Source organism: Vombatus ursinus, unplaced genomic scaffold, assembly GCF_900497805.2.
Source record: "Vombatus ursinus unplaced genomic scaffold, bare-nosed wombat genome assembly UNPS02014946.1, whole genome shotgun sequence".
Classification (NCBI taxonomy): domain Eukaryota; kingdom Metazoa; phylum Chordata; class Mammalia; order Diprotodontia; family Vombatidae; genus Vombatus; species Vombatus ursinus.
The window spans coordinates 2,127,028-2,148,799 of record NW_020954724.1 but is presented as its reverse complement, the minus strand read 5'-3'; the positions used below and the strand labels follow the sequence as shown (position 1 = coordinate 2,148,799).

At 34.8% G+C, this 21,772-nt stretch overlaps 1 protein-coding gene across 1 annotated transcript in view; it reads left to right on the top strand.

Moving 5' to 3' along the window:
• The window catches only part of ASZ1 (ankyrin repeat, SAM and basic leucine zipper domain containing 1), a 96,772-nt gene that overhangs the window by 39,974 nt on the left and 35,026 nt on the right, over window positions 1-21,772 (top strand). The window contains exons 5-10 of the mRNA XM_027844995.1: window positions 7,612-7,723; window positions 8,212-8,346; window positions 9,169-9,293; window positions 11,145-11,220; window positions 11,931-11,987; window positions 13,806-13,918. Of these exons, the coding sequence (XP_027700796.1) occupies window positions 7,612-7,723; window positions 8,212-8,346; window positions 9,169-9,293; window positions 11,145-11,220; window positions 11,931-11,987; window positions 13,806-13,918 (618 nt within the window). The remainder of the gene's footprint in view (window positions 1-7,611; window positions 7,724-8,211; window positions 8,347-9,168; window positions 9,294-11,144; window positions 11,221-11,930; window positions 11,988-13,805; window positions 13,919-21,772) is intronic.

Below are 21,772 nucleotides of genomic sequence, written 5' to 3'. Positions count from 1 at the left end.
AATCATCAGCATTTTTATGCATCACCAACAAAACCCTGAAAGAAGAGATAGCAAGAAATACCCCATATAAAATAACTGTATTCAATATAAAATACCTGAGTATACCTGCCAAAACAGACCAGAAACTACGTGAACATAATTATAAAACATTCTTTATACAAATAAAGTCAGATTTAAATAATTGGAGAAATATTAATTGTTCATGTAACCAGATGGATACGCATATGAAAATGGATACATGACCTAGATATAAAGGGAGATAATCACAAGAAAATTAGAAGAACATGGAACATGTTACCTATCAGACTTATGGATAGGAGAACAATTTATGAATAAACAGAGAGAGAGCATTGTAAGGTGTAAAATGGATAATTTTGATTGTTAAATTTAAAAGAGTTTGCACAAATAAAACCATTGTAGCCAAGATCAGAAGGAAAGCAGAAACCTCCAGAGAAAGAAATGATAAATAGAAATATGTATAGTATGGTGTTACATGTTATATGGATATACACGTATATACACATATACATTCATATGTACATGTATATGTGTGTGTATTTGTGTTTAATTGTAGCCTTCTCTAGGATGGGATGGATGGGGAGAGAAGGAGAAAGAAAAGTGCACAGCAGAGAACAAAAGAAAACTTAGAAGGAAAAACTGGGTAGCTTTGAAATAATGTATAGTATTTACATAGTTTTAAAAAAAAGTAAACAGTCTGAAATGGAAATTGATTTATAGTGAGTCCTTTTTTATGTTCTGCTGTGTACATGGAAATATTCTGTTTTTTCTCTTTGTATTTAAGTTTAAAATGAATAAAAAAATTTTTAAAAAGTACAGCTTTGAAAGCTTTTCTCAGACCAGGTTTTACCTTTATATTCTTCAAAGTCATATAGCAGAAGAAATAATTTTGCTAAATGTTGCAGCAATTCTTTACACCAGGTAAGCTGTAACAGAGTGAAATATATGTTTTCCTAGGTGTTAGAAGGTTAAAAGCAGATTCCAGACAAAATAATCCTGCAAGGTGGCAAGGTACTCCAAAAGTTGTTATTTGCAGATGATGTAATAATTGCATTGGAAGTCAAAACACTCTAGTCTTTTCAGTGAAAAACCACAACAATGTGAGATAAATGGGGGTCAGCAAAATTTTGGTGCGAAATGGAGAAAATTAAACATGTCTATTAGACACAAAAATAAACCAGTAAGCATTTATTAACCACTTATTTCCTGCCAGACGTAATTTCTAACACAATTTTCTTTATATTTTAAAGGGAAACACTAGCATTGAAATATTGTCATAGAAATAGTCTTCACATTATACATCAAAGTTCTGTGAAATATAATTTTGGGAATATTTTGATATAAAGATGTTATATATAAAGATATAAAGATAATCTACCTTGTAGATTATATTCTATTCGTGACTTGCATGCAATTATGAATCGGTGATTATAGCCCATATCTGTTTGTAATTGAGGTAGTACAAGGTATTGAGTTTAGAATCCTAAGACCGCCTGGCTCTGCTCCCTTCTGCCTCTGTGACCCTGAGGAAGTCATTACACCTCTTTTCATAAAAATGAAAAGATTTTGATTAGATCACAAAGTTCCTTTTTAATTCAAAATCCTATGATCCTATAATCTATAAGTCATGACATCATTGTGATAGAAAAAAGATAGCATAAATAATTTGTTATAATTTCTCCTAATTAAGGCCTTGCCAACAATAAATAACCTCTTATGAACTGAAAAGTCACTTATAAAAATTCATTGTCACTTATAAATCAAGGTTAAAAGTATCTTGTCATTGCAATGGCTAAAGGTGTCATTAGCAAAGAAAATACTTTTTTTTTCTATCATGTCGACTATGGTTAGATCTGCTTAGACCATTGTGGTTTCACAGCCATTATTTACTCAACAAACATATTAAATGCCTGTTTGGCATAAAGCACTATGCTAGGTGTTGGGGAAGATATAAAGTTTAGAAAGGGCACCAGCTATACTCTCCTAAAGCTTACAGACTAGTAAGTAAGCTCAGTGAGAAACAAAATTTTATAGCCTTAAGTAAGCTCAGTGAGAAAGAAAATTTTATAGCCTTCCCAGGAACGCTTCATTGAAGTATAGGAGCTCTGGCAGAAACATTAAGTTATTCTTGGAATAGCCAGAAAGAATGATAAAGCACTTGAACTATAAAATATTTTTTCACTTGAGAAAAAGGCATTTGGTAGTATTCCAGAGTGTCATTTATAGTATAATAAAAGCTTACCAAATGTTTTATAAATGCTGTTTTCATGGAGGATGTTACATTTTGCTCCCTAAAACTGGTAGAGATTACTCATACACATATAGGATTCCAGAATGAACAAGTTCTTGTTCTCTATGTGATAAAGCTTTGGAGAGCCATCCTGGGGCTATAGTACTCTCAATAGGGTTTTCCATAGCTTCTTATCCAAGGACTTTGGACTTCTTGGTCATATACCCAGACATATAAGCATACAGGTTAATAGAGTTACCCCTTCCGTAGCGTGACTTTCCCCATCACAGTTTTGACATATCGCGGGTTGGCATAAGAAATGCCAAATTTGGGGGAGTTTTGTGGAAGTCACAGATGACACAAAAAAAGTTTGGAAACTCAGAAATGCATAAAGTATACGTATAGTATTGTATGATGTCAACATGTTCTATCTTTTAACACCATAATAATTCAAACTTCTTCTCTGGTACCAAAAATTTTACACAGATTTTCAATGTCACAGGGCCACTGCACCCCCAATCCTCACAATGTGGAAGTAGTAACTATTGTCAGTGTTTCAAATTATAATACTTATTCATTATAATTCTGGTTTCATCAGTCTATTATGCCCCCAAATCAGATGTGGTAAAGTAACAAAACAATGGTAAAATTGAGTCCTGGACTAGGAATCAAGCAAATTTCTTTCTGACAAGACATTTATTATATGCTTTCTATAGATTGCTGTGTTAGATACTGAGGAAGAAGCAAAGTTTAGATAATTCAGTTTATCAACCATTAAGTCTCTACTATTCAATAGCAGGGCCTACAAAGACTGGAAGGAAGTAATCCTTGTCTTTAAGGAACTGGGATAGATATGCATAATGAAGTGACAGCATGTTCACAGATGAGTGAATAAAAATATATGCAAAATATTGTTGAAGAACCATTAACAACTGGGGAAATCAGGAAACACACGCACATATAAAATACTGAAGTTGAGATATCCAAAACAAAATGTTTTATTATGTTCAAGAAGAAAAGTTGTTTTTTTGTTTGTTTGTTTTTTTGCCAATAAGTGATGAGGGAAGGCCTTGTGGAGGAGGTAGCATTTGCATTGGACTTTAAAAGATGGGTAGGAGTAAAACACCTGCAGCCTTACTACCCTGAATTTGCTCAATCTTATCTGATCTCAGAAGCTAAGTAGGGTCAGGCGTGGTTAGTGCTTGGATGGGAGACCACCTGGGAATACTGAGTGCTGTGGGCATTCTAAAAAGTGGCAACTGGGTGGCATGTAGGTTAGAGTGTGGGACTTATAGTGAGGAAGAGTCATGTTCCTGAATTGAAATCCAGCTTCAGACACTCACTATCAGTGTGACCATGGGCAAGTCACTTAACCTCTGTTTGCTTCAATCCACTGAAGAAGGAAATGGCAAACCAGTCCAGTAATTTTGCCAAGAAAACCCCATGGAATGTATGGTCCACAGGATCGCAAAGAGGTGGGGAAAGAGGAAAAGGATATAGCATAAGTAATTAACATAGGCATGGAGTTAAGAAAGCTATCAAAATTTTAGAATTGAAAAGATCTTCAGTGGTCATCTAATTTGACCAAAGGGTTAAGAGTAAGGCACCCTTTCAGAGGCATGTTAGAGAAAGAAATTCAGAAAGTTGGGAACATATCCTGAAGTGGAATGAAGGAATGAACATGCCTTGCCTACGCACTTTTCTTAAAATGGAGGTTCTTGGATGAAATGACCATTCAGAGAAACGGGCCTGAGGTAGTGATCTTTCCTGGTGAGAAAGCCGCTATCGCGTGATGTTGGAGTTCAGAAAGGATTGGAGAAGAATGAGATCCAGAATAGATTTTCTCTGTAGTGAGTTTGTATACCTTTTAAGGGATGAATTACCTTTTAGGCAAGTCAACCTTATAGAAATTTTACATTTGACAGAGAAAGAGTGCTCCACTAGATATGTAGGTAATTGAAGTCCTTCATTACTGATACATCATGCCTCTGTGCTAGACTTCTTACCAGTTTCCTGAACTTATCAATTTCCTCTTTCTGCCCAAATGTGTGCTCCAGTCACTTCAATTTCCATCATTTAATTTTCACCTAAATACTCTCCTCCCATGGCTTTCCCCTTGGTGCTTGTATTTCCTCACATGAATAATCCTTAATATTCAGTGTTGCCCCCATTCCAGTTCCTTTTATCTGTCCCCTTTCTTTTGAATAAAATATACTCATATAGGATCAAATACCAGTCACCAGTTTCATTCTTTCAGGTATCATAGAAACATAGGAATTTAGTGTTGTGGTTGTTTTTATTTTTAAGGATAACTCTGTGTGTGTGTGTGTGTGTGTGTGTGTATTGACAACAGGGAAGAAGTCAGTAGTGGAGAAAAAATAGTGATTAAAGAGAGAAGGAATGGCTGTAGGAGTAGTTTGCCTGAAGAGAGCCAAGAGGATGAGATTGAATGTGTGTGACTGGCATGGGGAAAAACCACCTGTTCATTTGAGACTGAAAATAAGGAGGAGAGAATGTTGAATAATTTCTAGGGGGTGTTGAAATGTAGAACAGGGAAGGAAAAAGATCTCAATGGTAAATGGCCTTTTATTATCAATAAAGTATGAGGTAAAGTCCTATGTTGAGAGACACTTGGAGGTAAGTTTGAGGAGTGAAGAAAAGATTAGGAACTACACTGAGGGAATGTAGTTCTCAATTGCAGATGAGTAAAAGATTTGCCTTTTAGTCATGAAGATCAGATTAAGATTAGATAATATAAATTTTATAGTTGGAAGAGTTAATAGTTTTGTGAAATCTTCAGTACTGCTCAGCAGTACAATTTAAGTTAGCATTCTGTATTTTACATCCATACTCCTAGAACAAGCAATCTCCACTTCCTTCCTCTTCTCAATACCTTATAACTTGGCTTGTGACTTCGTTTAAAGGAAATGCTCTACAGATTATTAAATCATCTCTCAGTTACCAAATTTAATAATCTTTTCAAACTTCTCATTCTTTTTGCTGAGGAAACCCAACTAAATGATCATAAAAGCATTTGACACTATTGACTACTGTCTTCTGGATGTTGTTTTTCCCTGAGTTCTTGTGACACTGCTCTCTTTTTTTCTCTTTGTTGACCTACCTATTTAGCAAATCCTTATTTTCATTTGTTGTATCATCACCTACGTCCTGCTCATTATTATGGGTGTATGCCCTGGGCCCTCCTTCTTTGCCCTCTCCCTCTCGACATGCTCTTTCTTAGTGATTTTATCAGCTTCCAAAGGTTCAATTACCAGGTAGCTTCCTTTAGATCTACATTCAAGTCTTCTCCCTGAACTACATCACCAACTGTCTATTGGATCTTTCCAGTTGGATGTTAGATAGGCATCCCAAACTCACTATGTCTAGAACAGAATTCATTACCTTTCTCCACCCACCAATCTTCCTAATTTTCCTTTTGTCAGGGGCATCACTAGCCTTCCAATCCCCCAGGTACTCAGTCTAGGAGTAACCTTTAATTAAGCTCTTTGTCACTTGTCAAGTCATAGCATCTCTCACATCTGTCCTTTTGCTTCCACTGTAACCTACTACTCTATTTGAGGCCCTCCTCACCTCTCTCTTAAACTATTACAGTAGCCTTATAATCATTCTCATAATGGACTTATTCAGTTTCTTACTTTTCTAATAAATCTTCCACTTAGCTATCAAATTGACATTCCTAAGGACAATGTGACCGTATCATTACCCTATTCAAGAAGTTCCAGTAGCTCCTCTTGGCTCAAGGATAAAATAAAAACTTTTGTTTGGTGAGCAGTGCCCTTCAAAGCTTGACTCTACCCTACCTTTCCAGAAATTTTTTTACATTTTTCCCTTTGTGCACTCTGTTTCATCTAAATTGTACCTACTTGACCTTCTATAAGAGCCTTTTCTAGTCCTTAATATTAGTGCCTGCCCTCTGAGATTATCTCCAGTTTACCCTATATAAATCCTGGTTTTGTACATAACTATTTATATGTTGCCTCCCTCCTTTAGACTGTGAAGTCCCCAAGAATAGGAACTGGTTTTTTTTTTAACCCTTCTTTGTTCCCCTCCCCCAAAAACATAAGATAGTCTCTGACACATAGTAGGTGCCTATTAAATGCTTTTTGACAGATTGAACTTTTTCATTTTTCATCATTATCCTTATAGTTTCATCTTTAAATGCTATTCTGATGATTTAGTTTAGTTTCTCACTAAATTTTTCGTATGCTTATTTTTTTACCCTTTACTGCTTCTCAGTATTTTATGTATTGAAACTGTTCATGACTTTTCATCATTCTCCTTAGTAAGAGTCCCACTATTGTATTTGCTGTCTTGCCTTGATAACGGTGGTTTTTTGCTCCTTCATCTCATGATCCAGAAAGGAGATAGGAGAATCTCACAAGAGTATTTTGCAATTCTTCTGTAATGTTTCCTAAATGAGTTTATATTATAACTTACTAATCTGAGGAATGTTGGCTGCCATATCGCTCTATTTACTTAGGAGATAAATACTGACAGGTAAGTTAATAGTTACAGATAGTCTAAAAATTTATTCTTAGTAACTTGTCCCTTTTCTATTATTTTACCACCATTATTATTACAGAAATATAAAGGGTCTACCCTGAACTAAAGACAATTTTGTGTTTTTCCTTGCTTTATGGATTACCATGACCAAAGAGTTCATCACCAATGCCCAGGCTATTATGATGAGCCTCTTCATACTTATCTAGGCTCGTCCTTGGAAAGTAGATGCAGTCTGTTTTGAGATCCCTATTCATACTTGCACAAAGCTGTATTCCACTGCCTCCCTGTAGCATGGAGGTGACAGTTCTAAAATGAATGAAGTGTAAGCTCAGGAATGATAATAATATTACTGTGATAAATAATGGTGCCATGATAATAAAATGTCATCATAAGCAAAAATGAATTTTTACAGTAAGATTTTCACTGTTCAAAATTATTGTATACCTGGTTATTATAGTTTAAATTTTCTGAGTAAGAATCTTCAAATGCAAATTTGTTCAAGCCTGGTCAATTCTTTTATATGAGTGAAAAAGATTTAAAGTTTCATGATGGAAATTATGACATTCTTTTAATAAATGTTACATAGAATTTCACTAGAGGGTGCTATGTAAACATTCATCATACAATATGAAGAAAGCCTCTTTCCTTTTATTGGTTGCTGTTATTGGTATGGTTTGCCCGTTTTTAAATATATTGACTTGTCATAAATCTTCATTTTATATTCTCTACTATAACACCAACATAGAAGTTTGAATAATTGAAAACAAGTAGCTATTAGTAACAGTATTAACAAGTGTTCTCATTTTAATATTGAATATTTTGTTTTGTTTTCTCCCTAGGAAATGCATGACTCCAATCATGTATGCAGCTCGAGAAGGCCATGCTCAGGTTGTTGCTCTCCTTGTTGCTCATGGAGCAGAAATAAATGCCCAAGATGAAAATGGTTATACAGTATGATTCCTTCTATTCTCTATTGTTGAAGGCTCTTGTTTATACAATATTGATAACATGTAGAAAATTCCATAAGGCAGTAGGAAAAGCTAGGAGGTAATAGGCTTATTGGACATGTTCTTTGCTGATGTCAGAAAAATGGCACTTGCCTCAGGCAAACAGAACCTCTACTTATCTACAAAGCCTTAAGCTTTGCCCCCAAGTGGAGACATTTTATAGGAGAAAATGTTTGTGCTAATTAACCGTTAATTAACAAGGTAATTGTTAATTAACTGGATAGATCTTTTTATTCCATAGAACCACAAAATTTTGGTTTTGTCATTACTTTATTTTTATTAAAATTGATATGTGACAGGATTTGGAATTAACTTTAGGAGTAAACAAACTTACAATAAGATGAAATGAATCTTATTTATCAATATTTATTTAATAATGATTTCTTATTCTACTGAACAGTGTTTTCAGTTTTACTCTTTTTTCTTTTTTAGGCCTTAACCTGGGCAGCACGTCAGGGTCATAAAAGTGTAGCTTTGAAGTTGCTTGAATTGGGAGCTAATAAAACAATACAGACCAAAGATGGGAAGACGGCAGGAGAGATCGCTAAACGAAATAAACATCCAGAGGTATTGTCCCAAACATAAAATATGACTTCTAGAGATGGAGGAGGTGGTGGAAGGGGAAGATGAAGACAACCTGATGGTTTGTGTGTAGGCATTTAATCATAGCTTATTGAATGAGACCAAAAGATCATTGTGGTAATTAACTGCCATATCAAAAATAGCTTTTGTTCTAGTTTTTAAACACAATACAAAAAGAGACTTGGAGATGCTAACATCATCCATGCTACTAAGTCAAATTAATCTGCACAATAAATTTTTAACATTTATGTGGTATTTCTTAAATCTGCATAAAGCAATCTTTAACTAGCTTGCTGCTAGATAGTTTACACATACACTATATTTGATTTCATACAATAATAATTATATTACCATGCACAATTTACTTGTTAAATTATCTCCCAAAGATTAACATGATTTTTTTGTTTGTGTGAAATCAGAATTGTGTAAAATATACTTTAAGCACTGGCCAATAGCTTTCTATTTAGATTTTGACATTCACATTTTGAGTTGTATATCTTTAAGATATGAAGATGCATTTCTGCATTGATATTATGTATCTTTAGTTATGTTTTTAGAGTTTGCATTTTCTAATTTGAGATAGATTTTTTTGAAGTCTGTCTTTCCTAACTCTTATTTTAATTTTAAAATATACTTGATCCTCTAATTGTTTTCTTCAAGGAATTATTTTGAGAAAATACTTTTTTTCTCCTTTACTAAAATTTCCAGTAAGGATATGAGTGAACATGTGCTTCAGTTAATTTAAAGTTAACATGGTAGTTACCATTAATGTTAACTATATTTAAATGAGTTTGTTAAAATTTTCAGCTCTTCACTTTACTTTCTTTGACTGTGAATCCATTGCAAGGAAAGCTCCAACACTTAACTAAAGAAGAAGCTATATGTAGACTTTTGACAGCAGATGGTGACACAGGAAAAGAGAACAAATTTAGGTAAAGTTATATCACTAGAATTTTAAATAAATTAAATGTTAACTCAGTATTAAATAAGTGAATTGTTAGATATTGAATGACTATAAGTAATCATTAAATAATATGACTATTATAAATTACTTGTTAACATAATATTGTAATAAAATAGGATAATCCATTTAGAATAAATTGTATTTTAAAATTTCACGAAAATATCACAAATTAAACACAATGTTCCCCAGCACCTCCCACCTTATTAGTGTAGAGGGCATCTTTCCATTCCCTCAGTCTCTCAGTCTGGGAATCATCCTAGATTCTTCACCCCACCTCCCCAGTCCCATATCCAAGTTGTTGCCAAGGCCTGCTGATTTTACCTTTGTAACATCTCCCAAATACACTTCCTTCTCTTCTCTGACATTGCCATCACTCTAGTATGTGCTCTCATCACCAGACACTTTGATTATTGCAATAGCCTTTGGATGGGTCTGCCTGTCTCAAGTCTCTCTCCACTCCAATCCATCCTCCATTCAGTCACTAAAGTGATTTTCATAAAGCTCAAAACTTATTCTGTGGCTTCCTATTGCCTCCAGGCCATGTTCTGTTGGGCATTCAAAGCCCTTTATAATGTAACCCCCTCCTTTCTTTCCAGTTTTCTTACGTCTTACTCCTCAGAATACTCTGTGATACAATGACACTGGCCTCCTGGCTATTCAGCAGATAAGGCACTCTATCTCACAGCTCCAGGCATTCTTTTTGAATGTCCCCCTTGCCAGAAATGCTCTGCCTCCTACAGGAAGTCTTGCCCAACCCCTCTTAATTAGTGTGTCTTTCTTCTGTTATTTCTCATTTATCTTCTATATAGTTTGCTTTGTATGTATTTGTTTGCATGTTATCTCCTTCGTTAGATTGTAAGCTTCTTGACAGCAGACACTGTCTTTTGCCTCTTTTTGTATCCCCAGTGCTTAGCATAGTGTCTTGGCACCTTTTGTTGTTGTTCAGTTGTTTCGTTTGTGTCCAAGTCTTTATGACCCCATTTAGGGTTTTCTTGGTGAAGATACCAGAGTGGTTTGACATTTCCTTCTCTAGCTTATTTTACAGATGGGAAAACTGAGGCAGACAGCGTTAAGTATCTTGCCCAGGGTTCAAACAGCTAGTCAGTGTCTGAGCCGACAGTTGAACTTGGGTCTTCCCAACTCCAAGCCCAGAGCTCTAGCCATTGTACCACCTAGCTGCCCTACCTAACCCATAGTATGCTCTTTATATAGCACTTACTTTAAAGTCTGCAAAACACTTTACGATATTATCTCATTTGATCTTCACAACAACTTTGGGAGCTATGTGTTATTATTCCCATTTTACATCTGAGGAAACTGAAACAGACAGGTAAACTGACTTGCTCAGGCTCAAACAGCTAGCAGGTATTTGAGGCCGAATTTGAACTTGGGCCTTCCTGACTGTAGGTCCAAGATGAGGTTTAAGCAGTATTTTACTTTGTTTTCCACTTATTTAAGAAGGTAGAAATTTTTACAAGTAAAAAAAAAAACCCTAAAATTTATGACTATTACAATTAAATTAAGGAATTTAGGTGATTAGCCAATAATACCTCAATACCAAATAATTAGCTAAATAATACCTCAATATCAAAAGATAGTTCTAAACTAGGAAGTTATTGGCACTGAGTCCCATATTTGATCATCACAATTTTTAATATCCCTTATACCTTTCATACTTCAGAAGTCTTGATATTTAATTTAGTACATTCAGTGTCTAGTTTATGTCTATAAAATATCTTTTATGTGAATATTTAACAAATATTAATTATTTACTGCTTTATGTACTTTTCTTCTCTCAAATTGTTATGAATATATATAGTTCATATACAGCTTTTGGTGATCTGGAAGTATTTTTACATGGACTTGGACTTGAGCATATGACAGAATTACTAAAAGTAAGTTTTCATTTGAAAAAATTTCTAGTGTATTTTACTGTGAAATTACATTCAGCAAGATTTTTAGAATATCTCAGAGAATTTTGTAAGTTTTTTTTTAGTTTTTGAAACTTTTTTCCTTTTCATAATGGATCTGAAAGTTTGCTTTAGTAACTCTTAAGTACCATCTTACACATATGTACAATATCAAAAGTTTTAGTAGTTCCTACTGCCTGACACTTAGCTATTACGAACTCCACAGCTATTTTCCTTCTTAGCAAAATATTAGTTCTTAAAGAATAGTATTCCACTATTCTGTAATCATTCTTTTCATATAATTCAAGTATTTATATGGAATTCTTTATTCCAATTGACCTTGAATCTTCATCTAGAAACCTCATCAACTAAAGAAACACTGAGTTAAACAAGTAAAAGGACATTTTAGTTTGATAAAACATTAGAAATAAATTGTGTTCTTGAAATAAAACTTTTCTACAATTTAATTTCATAGAATTATTTGTTTTTGAGAGGGAACGTATAGAACTAAAGTTAAAAAACCAAAGTTTATTTTGTTTTATATTCTATAATATTTTAAATTGAATATTTGTTCTATTTTAATTTATGTAAATTTTGGAAAGTGGACATTTGCCTGCTCTTTGGGAGAGAATATAAATGGAAACAATTTTTTCCTTCTCCTGAATTAACGGACAGACTTTTTTTTTTCTACTCAGGAAAGAGACATAACCTTACGGCAACTTCTGACAATGAGAAAGGAAGACTTCACAGAGGCTAGTGTTTTGACATTGAATTGTATTATATTTTTGTATTACCATATTTTGTTTGAAACTTACTTTTAATTTTAAATTATAGAATAGGATTCCAATCAGTGATAGAGTTTTTACCATTTCCTTCAAGTCACCAGTTCCATATACTTTCTTAGCATCATAATTTGCTTTAGCAAAAAGTTAAAAAGCACAATTCTGCTGTTAATTTATTTTTTATTTGGACTCAAGAGAAGTCTTAATATGGTTAAAATAGTGTTTGCATTCTAAATACACAATATATTTATAAATCAGTAGGTCATTGTTGAATTTGACTCTTTCAATATATCTCCCAGACAGTTTATCTACTCTATAAGATCTTTGTGAAAACTGTATGATTATCTTGCCATCTAGTGGTTTTAATGAGCAGCTACTGTTTTTAAAGCATTGTACAAAGAATGAATGCTCTACTGAAGTAATACAGAGAAGATGCCTATAAAAGTTACTGCATTTAAGAGAATAATTTAAGGTTTTTGTGATTTTATTTGTGGTGCTGCATCCCTGGCTTCTAGCAAATGTCTGGCGTGTAATAAACAATAAATGCTAGTTACTTGATTGAATGAAAAATAGAAGAGGCAATAGGGGAGGAGGAGGACTAACATATCAAAGAACATGTCCAATGAGCCTATTACTCCTATATATACGTACATATAATTTTTTCCCCTCCGACTACCCTAATACTAACAAAGGTCTCATGAGTTACAAATGTCATCTTTCCATGCAGGAATGTAAACAGTTCAACCTTAATAAGTCTCTTATGATTTTCTCTTTCCTGTTTACCTCTTCATGTTCCACTTGAGTCTTGTATTTGAAAATCAAATTTTCTATTCAACTCTGGTCTTTTCATCAAGAATGCTTGAAAGTCTTCTATTTCACTGAATGACCATTTTTTCCCCTGTAGGATTATACTCAGTTTTGCTGGGTGGGTGATTCTTGGTAATAGGTAATAGGTAATAAATAGGTAAACTGACATATATATGTCATACAATCCATACGTACCACTGACTCCTATTTTTTAAATGAAATACTATTGCAGTGTTTAGTTTACTTGTATATTGAAACCTCAATAATCCTTAGTATTTTTAGATTCTATATCACAATTAGTATAAATAAGTAATTATGTTAATAAATAATAACAAACATAGTAAAATAAATAAGTTCCCAAAATGAAAACATAGTTAAAGGTACATACTAAAAATTAACTAATCTCGAATCAGAAGCTTATTCATTTCATTTTTACAATGTTACAATGAATAGAGAGATAGAGCTGGCCATGAACCCAGTCTTCATTCAGTTAAGTTCTACCTCTGACATGTACTGGCTGTGTGTAAGTCGATCTAGTCAATAAGTATTTATTTAAGCACCTACTAAGGGCCAAGCATTGTACTGAGGGGAGGGAACAGAGAGGCAAAAGACATTCCTTACCCTCAAGGAGTTCACAGTCTAATCAGGGAGACAGCATGAGTATAACTATGTACAACAAAAGCTTTTTACATGCTAAGTTAGAGATAATCAAGGGAGGAAAGGCAAATCAAATAATCTCTCAGTGCTCCAGACAACTCTTCGAGAGAATGTAAGTTGTAAAGAAGATACTGACCTGCATTAGTAGAAGAATTTTCTTCATTCAGGAGATGACAGGTCCAGTTATTATCCTTATTTATTTCAATGTTATTCATCCTTATTCATTTCAATATGTTATTCAATATGTTATTTAACTAGCTTTCTTAGAAATCTAGTGTTATAACTCTCCTAATCATTATAACTCAAATTTTATTTTACATTTAGAATGGAATTACTAATATTAGAGACCAGCAAAAAATTCTGGATGCTGTTAAAGAATTACAGGTAGAGGAAATAAAATTTGGAGAATTGACTGAAGTAATAAACATGGAGATCAGGTAAGATAAATGTATTTTAGACAAATTGTTTATTAGAACAGAGGTGTAATGTTTTTTTCAAACTAAATGTTGTTTTTAATTTGCTGGTGATTATTCTGCTTATCGAATAATATTTTAGACAGTCCTTAAAAATTTTGCTAGGCAAGTACTATTTTAAAAAAATACAATTTCCTTAAAAGAATTTTGTAGGGAAGGTTCATGCACTAGGTAAAAGAGTTAGATTATGTGACTTCTAACTCTAAAATTCTCTGATTCTATGAATTTTGGTTTTTTACATCAATTTTTAAAAGTGTGATACAAACAAGTGAAATAATACATAGTCTTATGAACTCACATATATTCTCTCTTGCCTTATTTTCTTGTGGTATCTTATTAGAGGCAAGTACACAAGTGACTGCTGACTTTTCTTGGTATGGCTCCTCTTTGTTTTGATGAGTCATCTTGAAACTTCAGTGTTTTGATTAGTAAATGCTTATTTATTTGACTTTGCTTGGAGTGTTAGAAAACACACATGTCCCTTTAATATGGACAACCCTAAAGCAACTGACTTTCTGCTTCAAGTAGCACTCTTTCTAGTTCAAGGATTTTTGTCAAAAGCTTATGAGAGTCAACATATCAAGAAAATTCATGTTCAAAATTATAGTCTGTCAGGCCCTAAATATTAATGATTGAAAAATTGATAGTAAAACTTTAGATATAGACCATATATACCCTATATACCCTAAGGCCATATAGGAAAAATAAACCACCTACTTTTCTTCCTAATTCTTTATTCAGATTTGTATAAGCAGAGAATTCCTTAGCTGTTAGCTAGGCCTATTCAGTCACTAATGGAGTTTCATGACTAAATGCCATTCAGAAAATACCAATACTAGCAGTACACCCTGGAAAATGCTCATTTAATGTTGCTAATGATTAATACTGCTCTTGAGCAGTGCCAATGTTTAGATCCACAAATTTATTCAGTCCTTATCTCTGATCATCTAAAATTCAGACAACTGACTTCATTATAATTAAATTTAAGAACTGGAATGAAGTCAAGTACTGACCATAGCTTCCATATAGAGAGTGGTATCTATTCCTGTTCCCTCATTATGTCTTATGAATTTGAATACCTTACCAGGGATTCATCTACATGAGTTAGTCCTGTTGGTGTTATTATTGTTGTTGTTTTTCTTATTAACTCCAATTCCCCAAAAAAGCATACAGAGAACACAAAAAAGTGTTTTATATGTATATATAACCATGAATTTCTTTTTCATGCTATTTATTGCTTTTAAAAGGTATATAATAAATTTCATTTTTTGACTTATAGAACTGTTCTACTTGGCTGTACTTTGTTCTGACCTGTGTTCTGTGCATTTTAAAATGTTTCAATGGCTGCCTTTTTTTTGTAATCACAGCCAACCTCCCTTCTCTCCACCAACATTGCTCTCCCCTCCCCCATTAAAAATTGAGAGAAAGGGGGAGGAGGAGAAACTTATGTCAAATAAACATAGTCAAACAGATTGAGTTCACACAGTGGCCATGTCAAAAAATGTCTTTTTCTGTATCTCGTGTCCTCTGGAGACATAGTTGGAAATAGCATCAGTCAGAGTCCTTATGTCTTTTAAAGTTATTTTTCTTTACATTCTTGTTCTTGTGTAAATTACTCTCTTAATTTTACTTGTTTCATATTAGTTTATACTACTCAGGATTCTTTGCAAGTGTTTTTTTTAAACTAATATGTAATCCATTTTTGTAATCTATTACATCAATATGCTATAATTTATTTATTCAACCATTTCCCAATTCATGGCCAGCCCATTAGATTCTAGTTTTTTAAATTTCTTTTGTTCCCCCTTTTAATTCCCTCCTCAGGATCAGGAAGTTTATTTTGCCTCAAATGTTTCCCACCTGGGTATTATCCTTCCTCTTAACACATCCCTTATACCTGCTTGTTTCCCTCTTGAGTTTAATATATTTCTACATCAAATTCTGTGTGTTCAGCTTTACTTTGCCCATTTCAGATAAGAGTGGGGTTCATCTGAGCCATCCCTTCCTTCATTTTATATTCTCTTTTTCTCATGTACCCCAATCACAAGAGATAGCAAGTTCCATTCCCTTCTAACTCATTTGTACAGTAATATATTCCAACGTTTTCTTCCCTTTCTCTTTTCCCATTAAAACCCTGATTGGTAAGTGAAATGATCTGCCCCCAGGTCCTGCATGTTTCTTATTTAACTCTCTTAATACCTTTTGAAGATATTAAGGTTCAGAAAGAATACTTATTTCTTTTCCCACTATTAGAATGTTAGCCTTCCATCATCGTATGGGTCCATCTAGTTGTTCAAATAAATTTGCCTTTCTAGGTTTAACTTTCTTTTTACTTTTTTTCAATAAATGAAAATAATTTCTCCATTACTCTTCCCTGTCCTGTTGAAAAGAAAAACTTTATTACAAATGTTCGTAGTCGAGCAAAACTAATTCCCATGTTAGCAATGTTTCATTCTTAAGTCACTTCTCTATGAGGAGGTGGATAGAGTGTTTTGTCATGAATCCTCTGGAATCATGGTTGGCATTGCGTTAATCAGAGTTCTTAAGTCTTTCAAAGTTGTTTGTCTTTACAATACTATTGTTATTGCAATAATTTTTTCCCCTGGTTCTCACTTCACCGTTCATCAATTTGTTCAAGTCTTTCATTTTTCTCTAAAACCATACCCTTCTCTGTTTCTTAAAGGACAGTAGTATTCTAATTATATTGAAATCATAATTTTTTTTCAGCCATTCTCTCATCGTTGGATAACTCCTTAGTTTACATTTCTTTGCCATCACAAAAATAGTTGTTGCAAATATTTTTGTACATAAGGTCCTTTTCCTCTTTCTTTGACCTCTTTCTAATACGGATCCTAGTATTAGATCCTAGTAGTATTGCTTGGTCAAAGGGTATGTGCAGTTTAGTAATTAGGTCATAGTTCCAGATTCTTTCCAGAATGGCTTGACTAGCTTACAATTGTACCAACACTGCATTAATGTGTCTGTTTTTTTCATAGCCCCTCCAACATTTGCTGTTTTCCTTTTTTGTCATAGTGGCTAAACTGATAAATGTAAGGTAGATCCTTAGAGATGCTTTAATTTGCATTTATCTAATTATTAGTTTCTTTTTTATGGTAATTTTATTTTTTTTTTGTTTTCAACATTTACTTCCACAAGATTGAGTTCCAAATTTTCACCCCATCTGACCCTTCCCCCCACCCCAAGATGGCATGCATTCTAAATATCCCTTCCCCTAGTCTGCCTTCCCTTCTATATTTATCTCCCCCCCCTTCTCTTATCCCCTTCCCCTTCAATTTTCCTGTAGGGCAGGATGGATTTCTGTACCCCATTTCCTGTATTTCTTATTTCCCAGTTGCATGTGAAAACATTTTTTTTTAAACATGTGTTTTTAAAACTTTGGGTTCCAAATTTTCTCCCTCCCTCCCCACCCACCCTCATTGATAAGGCAAGCAGCTAAATACAGGTTATATATGTGCAGTTATGCAAAACACTTCCATAGTAGACATGCTGTGAAAAACTAACTCTATTCCCCTTAATCCTATCCCGCCCACCCATTTATTCTATTCTTTCTTTTGACCCTGTCCCTCCTCAGAATTATTTGCTTCTGATTACTCCCTTTCCCAATCTGCCCTCCTCTCTATCATTCCCCTACTCTCTTGTCCCCTTCCCCCCCTATTTTCCTGTAGGGTAAGACAGATTTCCACACCCAATTGAGTGTGTATGTTATTCCCTCCTTAAGTCAAATCCTAAGAGAATAAGATTCACTCTTCCCTCTTACCTTCCCCCATTTCCCCTCCACTGTAAGAGCCTTTTCTTTTCTGGGTTTTTTTTTTGTGGGATAATTTACCCCGTTCTCCCTCTCCCTTTCTCCTTCTCCTAGGATATTCCTCTCTCATCCCTTAATTTTATTCTCCAGATATGACCCCTTCATTTTCAACTCAACCCTGTGCCCTCTACCTATCTATCTATCTATATCTATATATACGTACATATAATTTTTTCCCCTCCGACTACCCTAATACTAACAAAGGTCTCATGAGTTACAAATGTCATCTTTCCATGCAGGAATGTAAACAGTTCAACCTTAATAAGTCTCTTATGATTTTCTCTTTCCTGTTTACCTCTTCATGTTCCACTTGAGTCTTGTATTTGAAAATCAAATTTTCTATTCAACTCTGGTCTTTTCATCAAGAATGCTTGAAAGTCTTCTATTTCACTGAATGACCATTTTTTCCCCTGTAGGATTATACTCAGTTTTGCTGGGTGGGTGATTCTTGGTTGTAATCCTATTTCCTTTGCTCTCCGGAATATTATATTCCATGCCCTGTGGTCCCTTAATGTAGAAGCAGCTAAATCTTGTGTTATCCTGATTGTGTTTCCACAATACTTGAATTGTTTCTTTCTGGCTGCTTGTAATATTTTCTCCTTGACCTGGAAACTCTGGAATTTGACTACAATATTCCTAGGAGTTTTCCTTTGGGGGTCTCTTTCAGGAGGAGATCAGTGGATTCTTTCAATTTCTATTTTGCCCTCTGGTTCTAAAATATCAGGACAGTTTTCCTTGATCATTTCTTGAAAGATGATGTCTAGGCTCTTTTTTCAATTATGGCTTTCAGATAGTCCAATAATTTTTAAATTCTTTCTTCTGGGTCTATTTTCCAGGTCAGTTGTTTTTCCAATGAGATATTTCACATTGTTTTCTAATTTTTCATTCTTTTGGATTTGTTTTACAGTGTCTTGATTTCTCATAAAGTCACTAGCTTCCAATTGCTCCATTCTAATTTTTAAGGAAGTATTTTCTTCAGTAATCTTTTGGACTTCCTTTTTCATTTGGCCAATTTTGCTTTTTAGGGCATTCTTCTCCTCATTGGCTTTTTGGACCTCTTGCCATTTGGGTTAGGCTATTTTTTAAGGTGTTATTTTCTTCAGTATTTTTTTTGGGTCTCCTTTAGCAAGCTGTGTAGTTATTTTTCATGATTTTCTTGCACCACTCTCAGTTTTTCCCCTACTTCTCTTACTTGCTTCTCAAAATCCCTTTTGAGCTCTTCCAAGGCCTGGGACTGATTCATATTTTTCTTGGAGGCTTTGGATGTAGGAGCTTTGACTTTGTTGTCTTCTTCAGGTTGTATGTTTTGATCTTCTTTGTCACCAAAGTAAGATAATATAGTCTGACTCTTTTTGCACTGCTTACTCATGATCCTCGCCAATTACTTGAGTTTTAAACTCTTTGTTAAGGTAAAAGTCTGCTTCCAATGTGAAGAGTGTACTGTCCCAAGCTTCGGGGGTTTGTACAGCTGTTTTCAGAGGTACTTCTAGGGACCTGTAAATTTTCAGTTCTTCCAAGGTGGTATGATAAGGGGCGAGGTGTTTTATCTCCACAGCCACAACAAGGTCCACCACACCAGTGTTCTTCCTCACCCCAGGACCGCCCTTCAGAGCTGTGACCCAGATCCAAGCATGGGCAAAGCAAGAGATTCCTGCCTCAGCACTGGCAAAGAGATCCCTGCAATCCCCCTCTGATCAGTCACTCGATTCCCCCTCAGTCTGTGGGCTGGAAGCTCAGGAAAAGGCCACGGCCCCAGGCCATGCTCGAGACTTGCGGCTGAGACCTAGCTCCTCTCTCACCGCAGTCACAGACCTTTCCCACTGACCTTCCACATTGTCTTTGGCGTTCCTGGGTTGAGGAGTCTGGAAACCACCACAGCTGCCCGCTATTCAGTCCTGTGAGGCCAGCTCCCAGGTCGCTGCAGCCTGCGCACCCACACCAAACTGAGCTCCTCTCCCCACACAGTGCGATATACCTTTCAGATCAACCATCCAGGCTGTCTTTGGCTGGAAATTTGTTTTACTCTGTCTTTTTATGGGTTCTGCTGCTTTAGAATTTGTTTAGAGCCATTTTTTTAGGTATTTGGAGGGCTTTGGGAGAGAGCTCAAGACAGTCACTGCTTTTCCTCTGCCATCTTGGCTCCGCCCCCTCTATCTAATTATTAGTAATGTGGAACATTATTTCATGTGTCTCTTAATAGCTTTGATATCTAACTTGGCAAAACTCCTGTAAATATTCTTTGATTGGAGAATGTCTCCCAGTCTTAGAAATTTGAATTAGTTCCGTGTATACCTTAGAAATAAAACCTTTATCGAGAAACTTACTATAAAGATTTTTTTTTTTTACCATTTTACTGCTTCTTTTCTAATTTTAGCTGCATTGGTTTTGTTTATGCAAAAACTTAAACTTTATGTAGTCATATTTGTCCCTTTTGCCTTTTATGATCCTCACTGCCATTCTCTGTCCATGATTCTAATAAGTAATTTCTTTCTTACTCCTCTAATTTGTTTATGATGTCCCCCTTTACGTCTAAATCATGTGGCCATTTCAAACCTATCTTGGTATGAGGTATGAGATGTTGATCTGTAGCTTCTGCTAGACTTCTTTAGAGTTTTCCCAATAGATTTTGTCAAATAGTTCTTTTCTCAATTGATGGGATCTTTGTGTTTATCAAACGTTAGACTAATGTGCTCATTTACTTCTATATATTGTGTACCTGATTTGTTCCACTGATCAACCTCTCTCTTAACCAATATCAAATCATTTTTGAGACATTGCTAAATTATGGTATAGTTTGTACTGCTTGGTTTCCTTCCATCCCATTTTTTGCCATCACTTCCCTTGAGATTCTTGACCATTATTGTCCTGAATGAATTTCATTTTAATTTTTTTCCTAGCTCTGTAAAGTAATCCTTTGATACTTTGATATAGCACTGAATAAATAAATTAATTCAAGCTTTCAACTGGACACTTCTTCTCATCCACAAAACTTCTCAAGCGTCACCAAAATAGGAATTATGAGCAAGAGAAAAACAGTTTCAGCTGTCTTCATAGTCTTAGGACATTAACAGCTATAACAAGGTAAAAACCTAATGAACAAGCAGAAAAGGCTAATCCTTAAACTCATACCCTGCTCCCACTGTCTGATAGAGCTGTACTAGCTAACTCAAAGGCTTGTAGCAAAACTCACCTCTGTTTCCCTTTTCTTCCTTGTGCCTCAGAAAAACAAAAGGCACAAACTTAATTTAATTGGCATTGCAGTGTGGCTCTGCCACAGAGCACAGCCAGAAAACTGAGGAACAGAGGAAGCTGTGGGAGAATAGCAGTTTGTTTGGCTGTGTGTTGCTTGATTAAGCCAGAGTGATAAGCATCTAGCTAGAATTAATTCATACTCCTCCCCTCCCCCCCAAAAGTAAATTGGGATAGAGACTGAGTTGCTTAACCCGTGAATTCCCCTACATGGGAGGAGTCTGAGATAGCTTTAAGATCTAGCCCATGGAATAACCACCATCAAAAAGGAAGAAGTCAGAAAGTGATTGATACCAGATAATAAGAAAAAATAATTACCAAAGATCTTAGAGGGAAGAAAACTCAGCAGATAACCATAAAAATAAACAGGTAAACCAGCAAAGAAGGTATTAATAACAGAAGGGAATATGGTCTCCAAATCAGCTCAATAAGTCCAGATATCTGTGAATAGATATTGCAAAATGTGAATGAGAAAAGAGGGGGCAGGGGCTTGAGGTTTAGGGGAAGAGAGCCTATGGGAATACAGTTGACTTAAAGTAGATTGAATTAAAGTAACTAAAGAGAAAAAGTGTGTCTGTAGAGAGGAAGAGGGGAAAAAAATCCCAATTTGGGAATAGAACCAATTTCAGAAATAAATGGAGAAAATTTTAAAGCTAAGTTGTATAACTTGAAAAAAATCCAGCAAAATGAAAAAGAGTGACTAACCTGGATAAGAAAACAGAATAGCACAAGCTGTTGCTTAC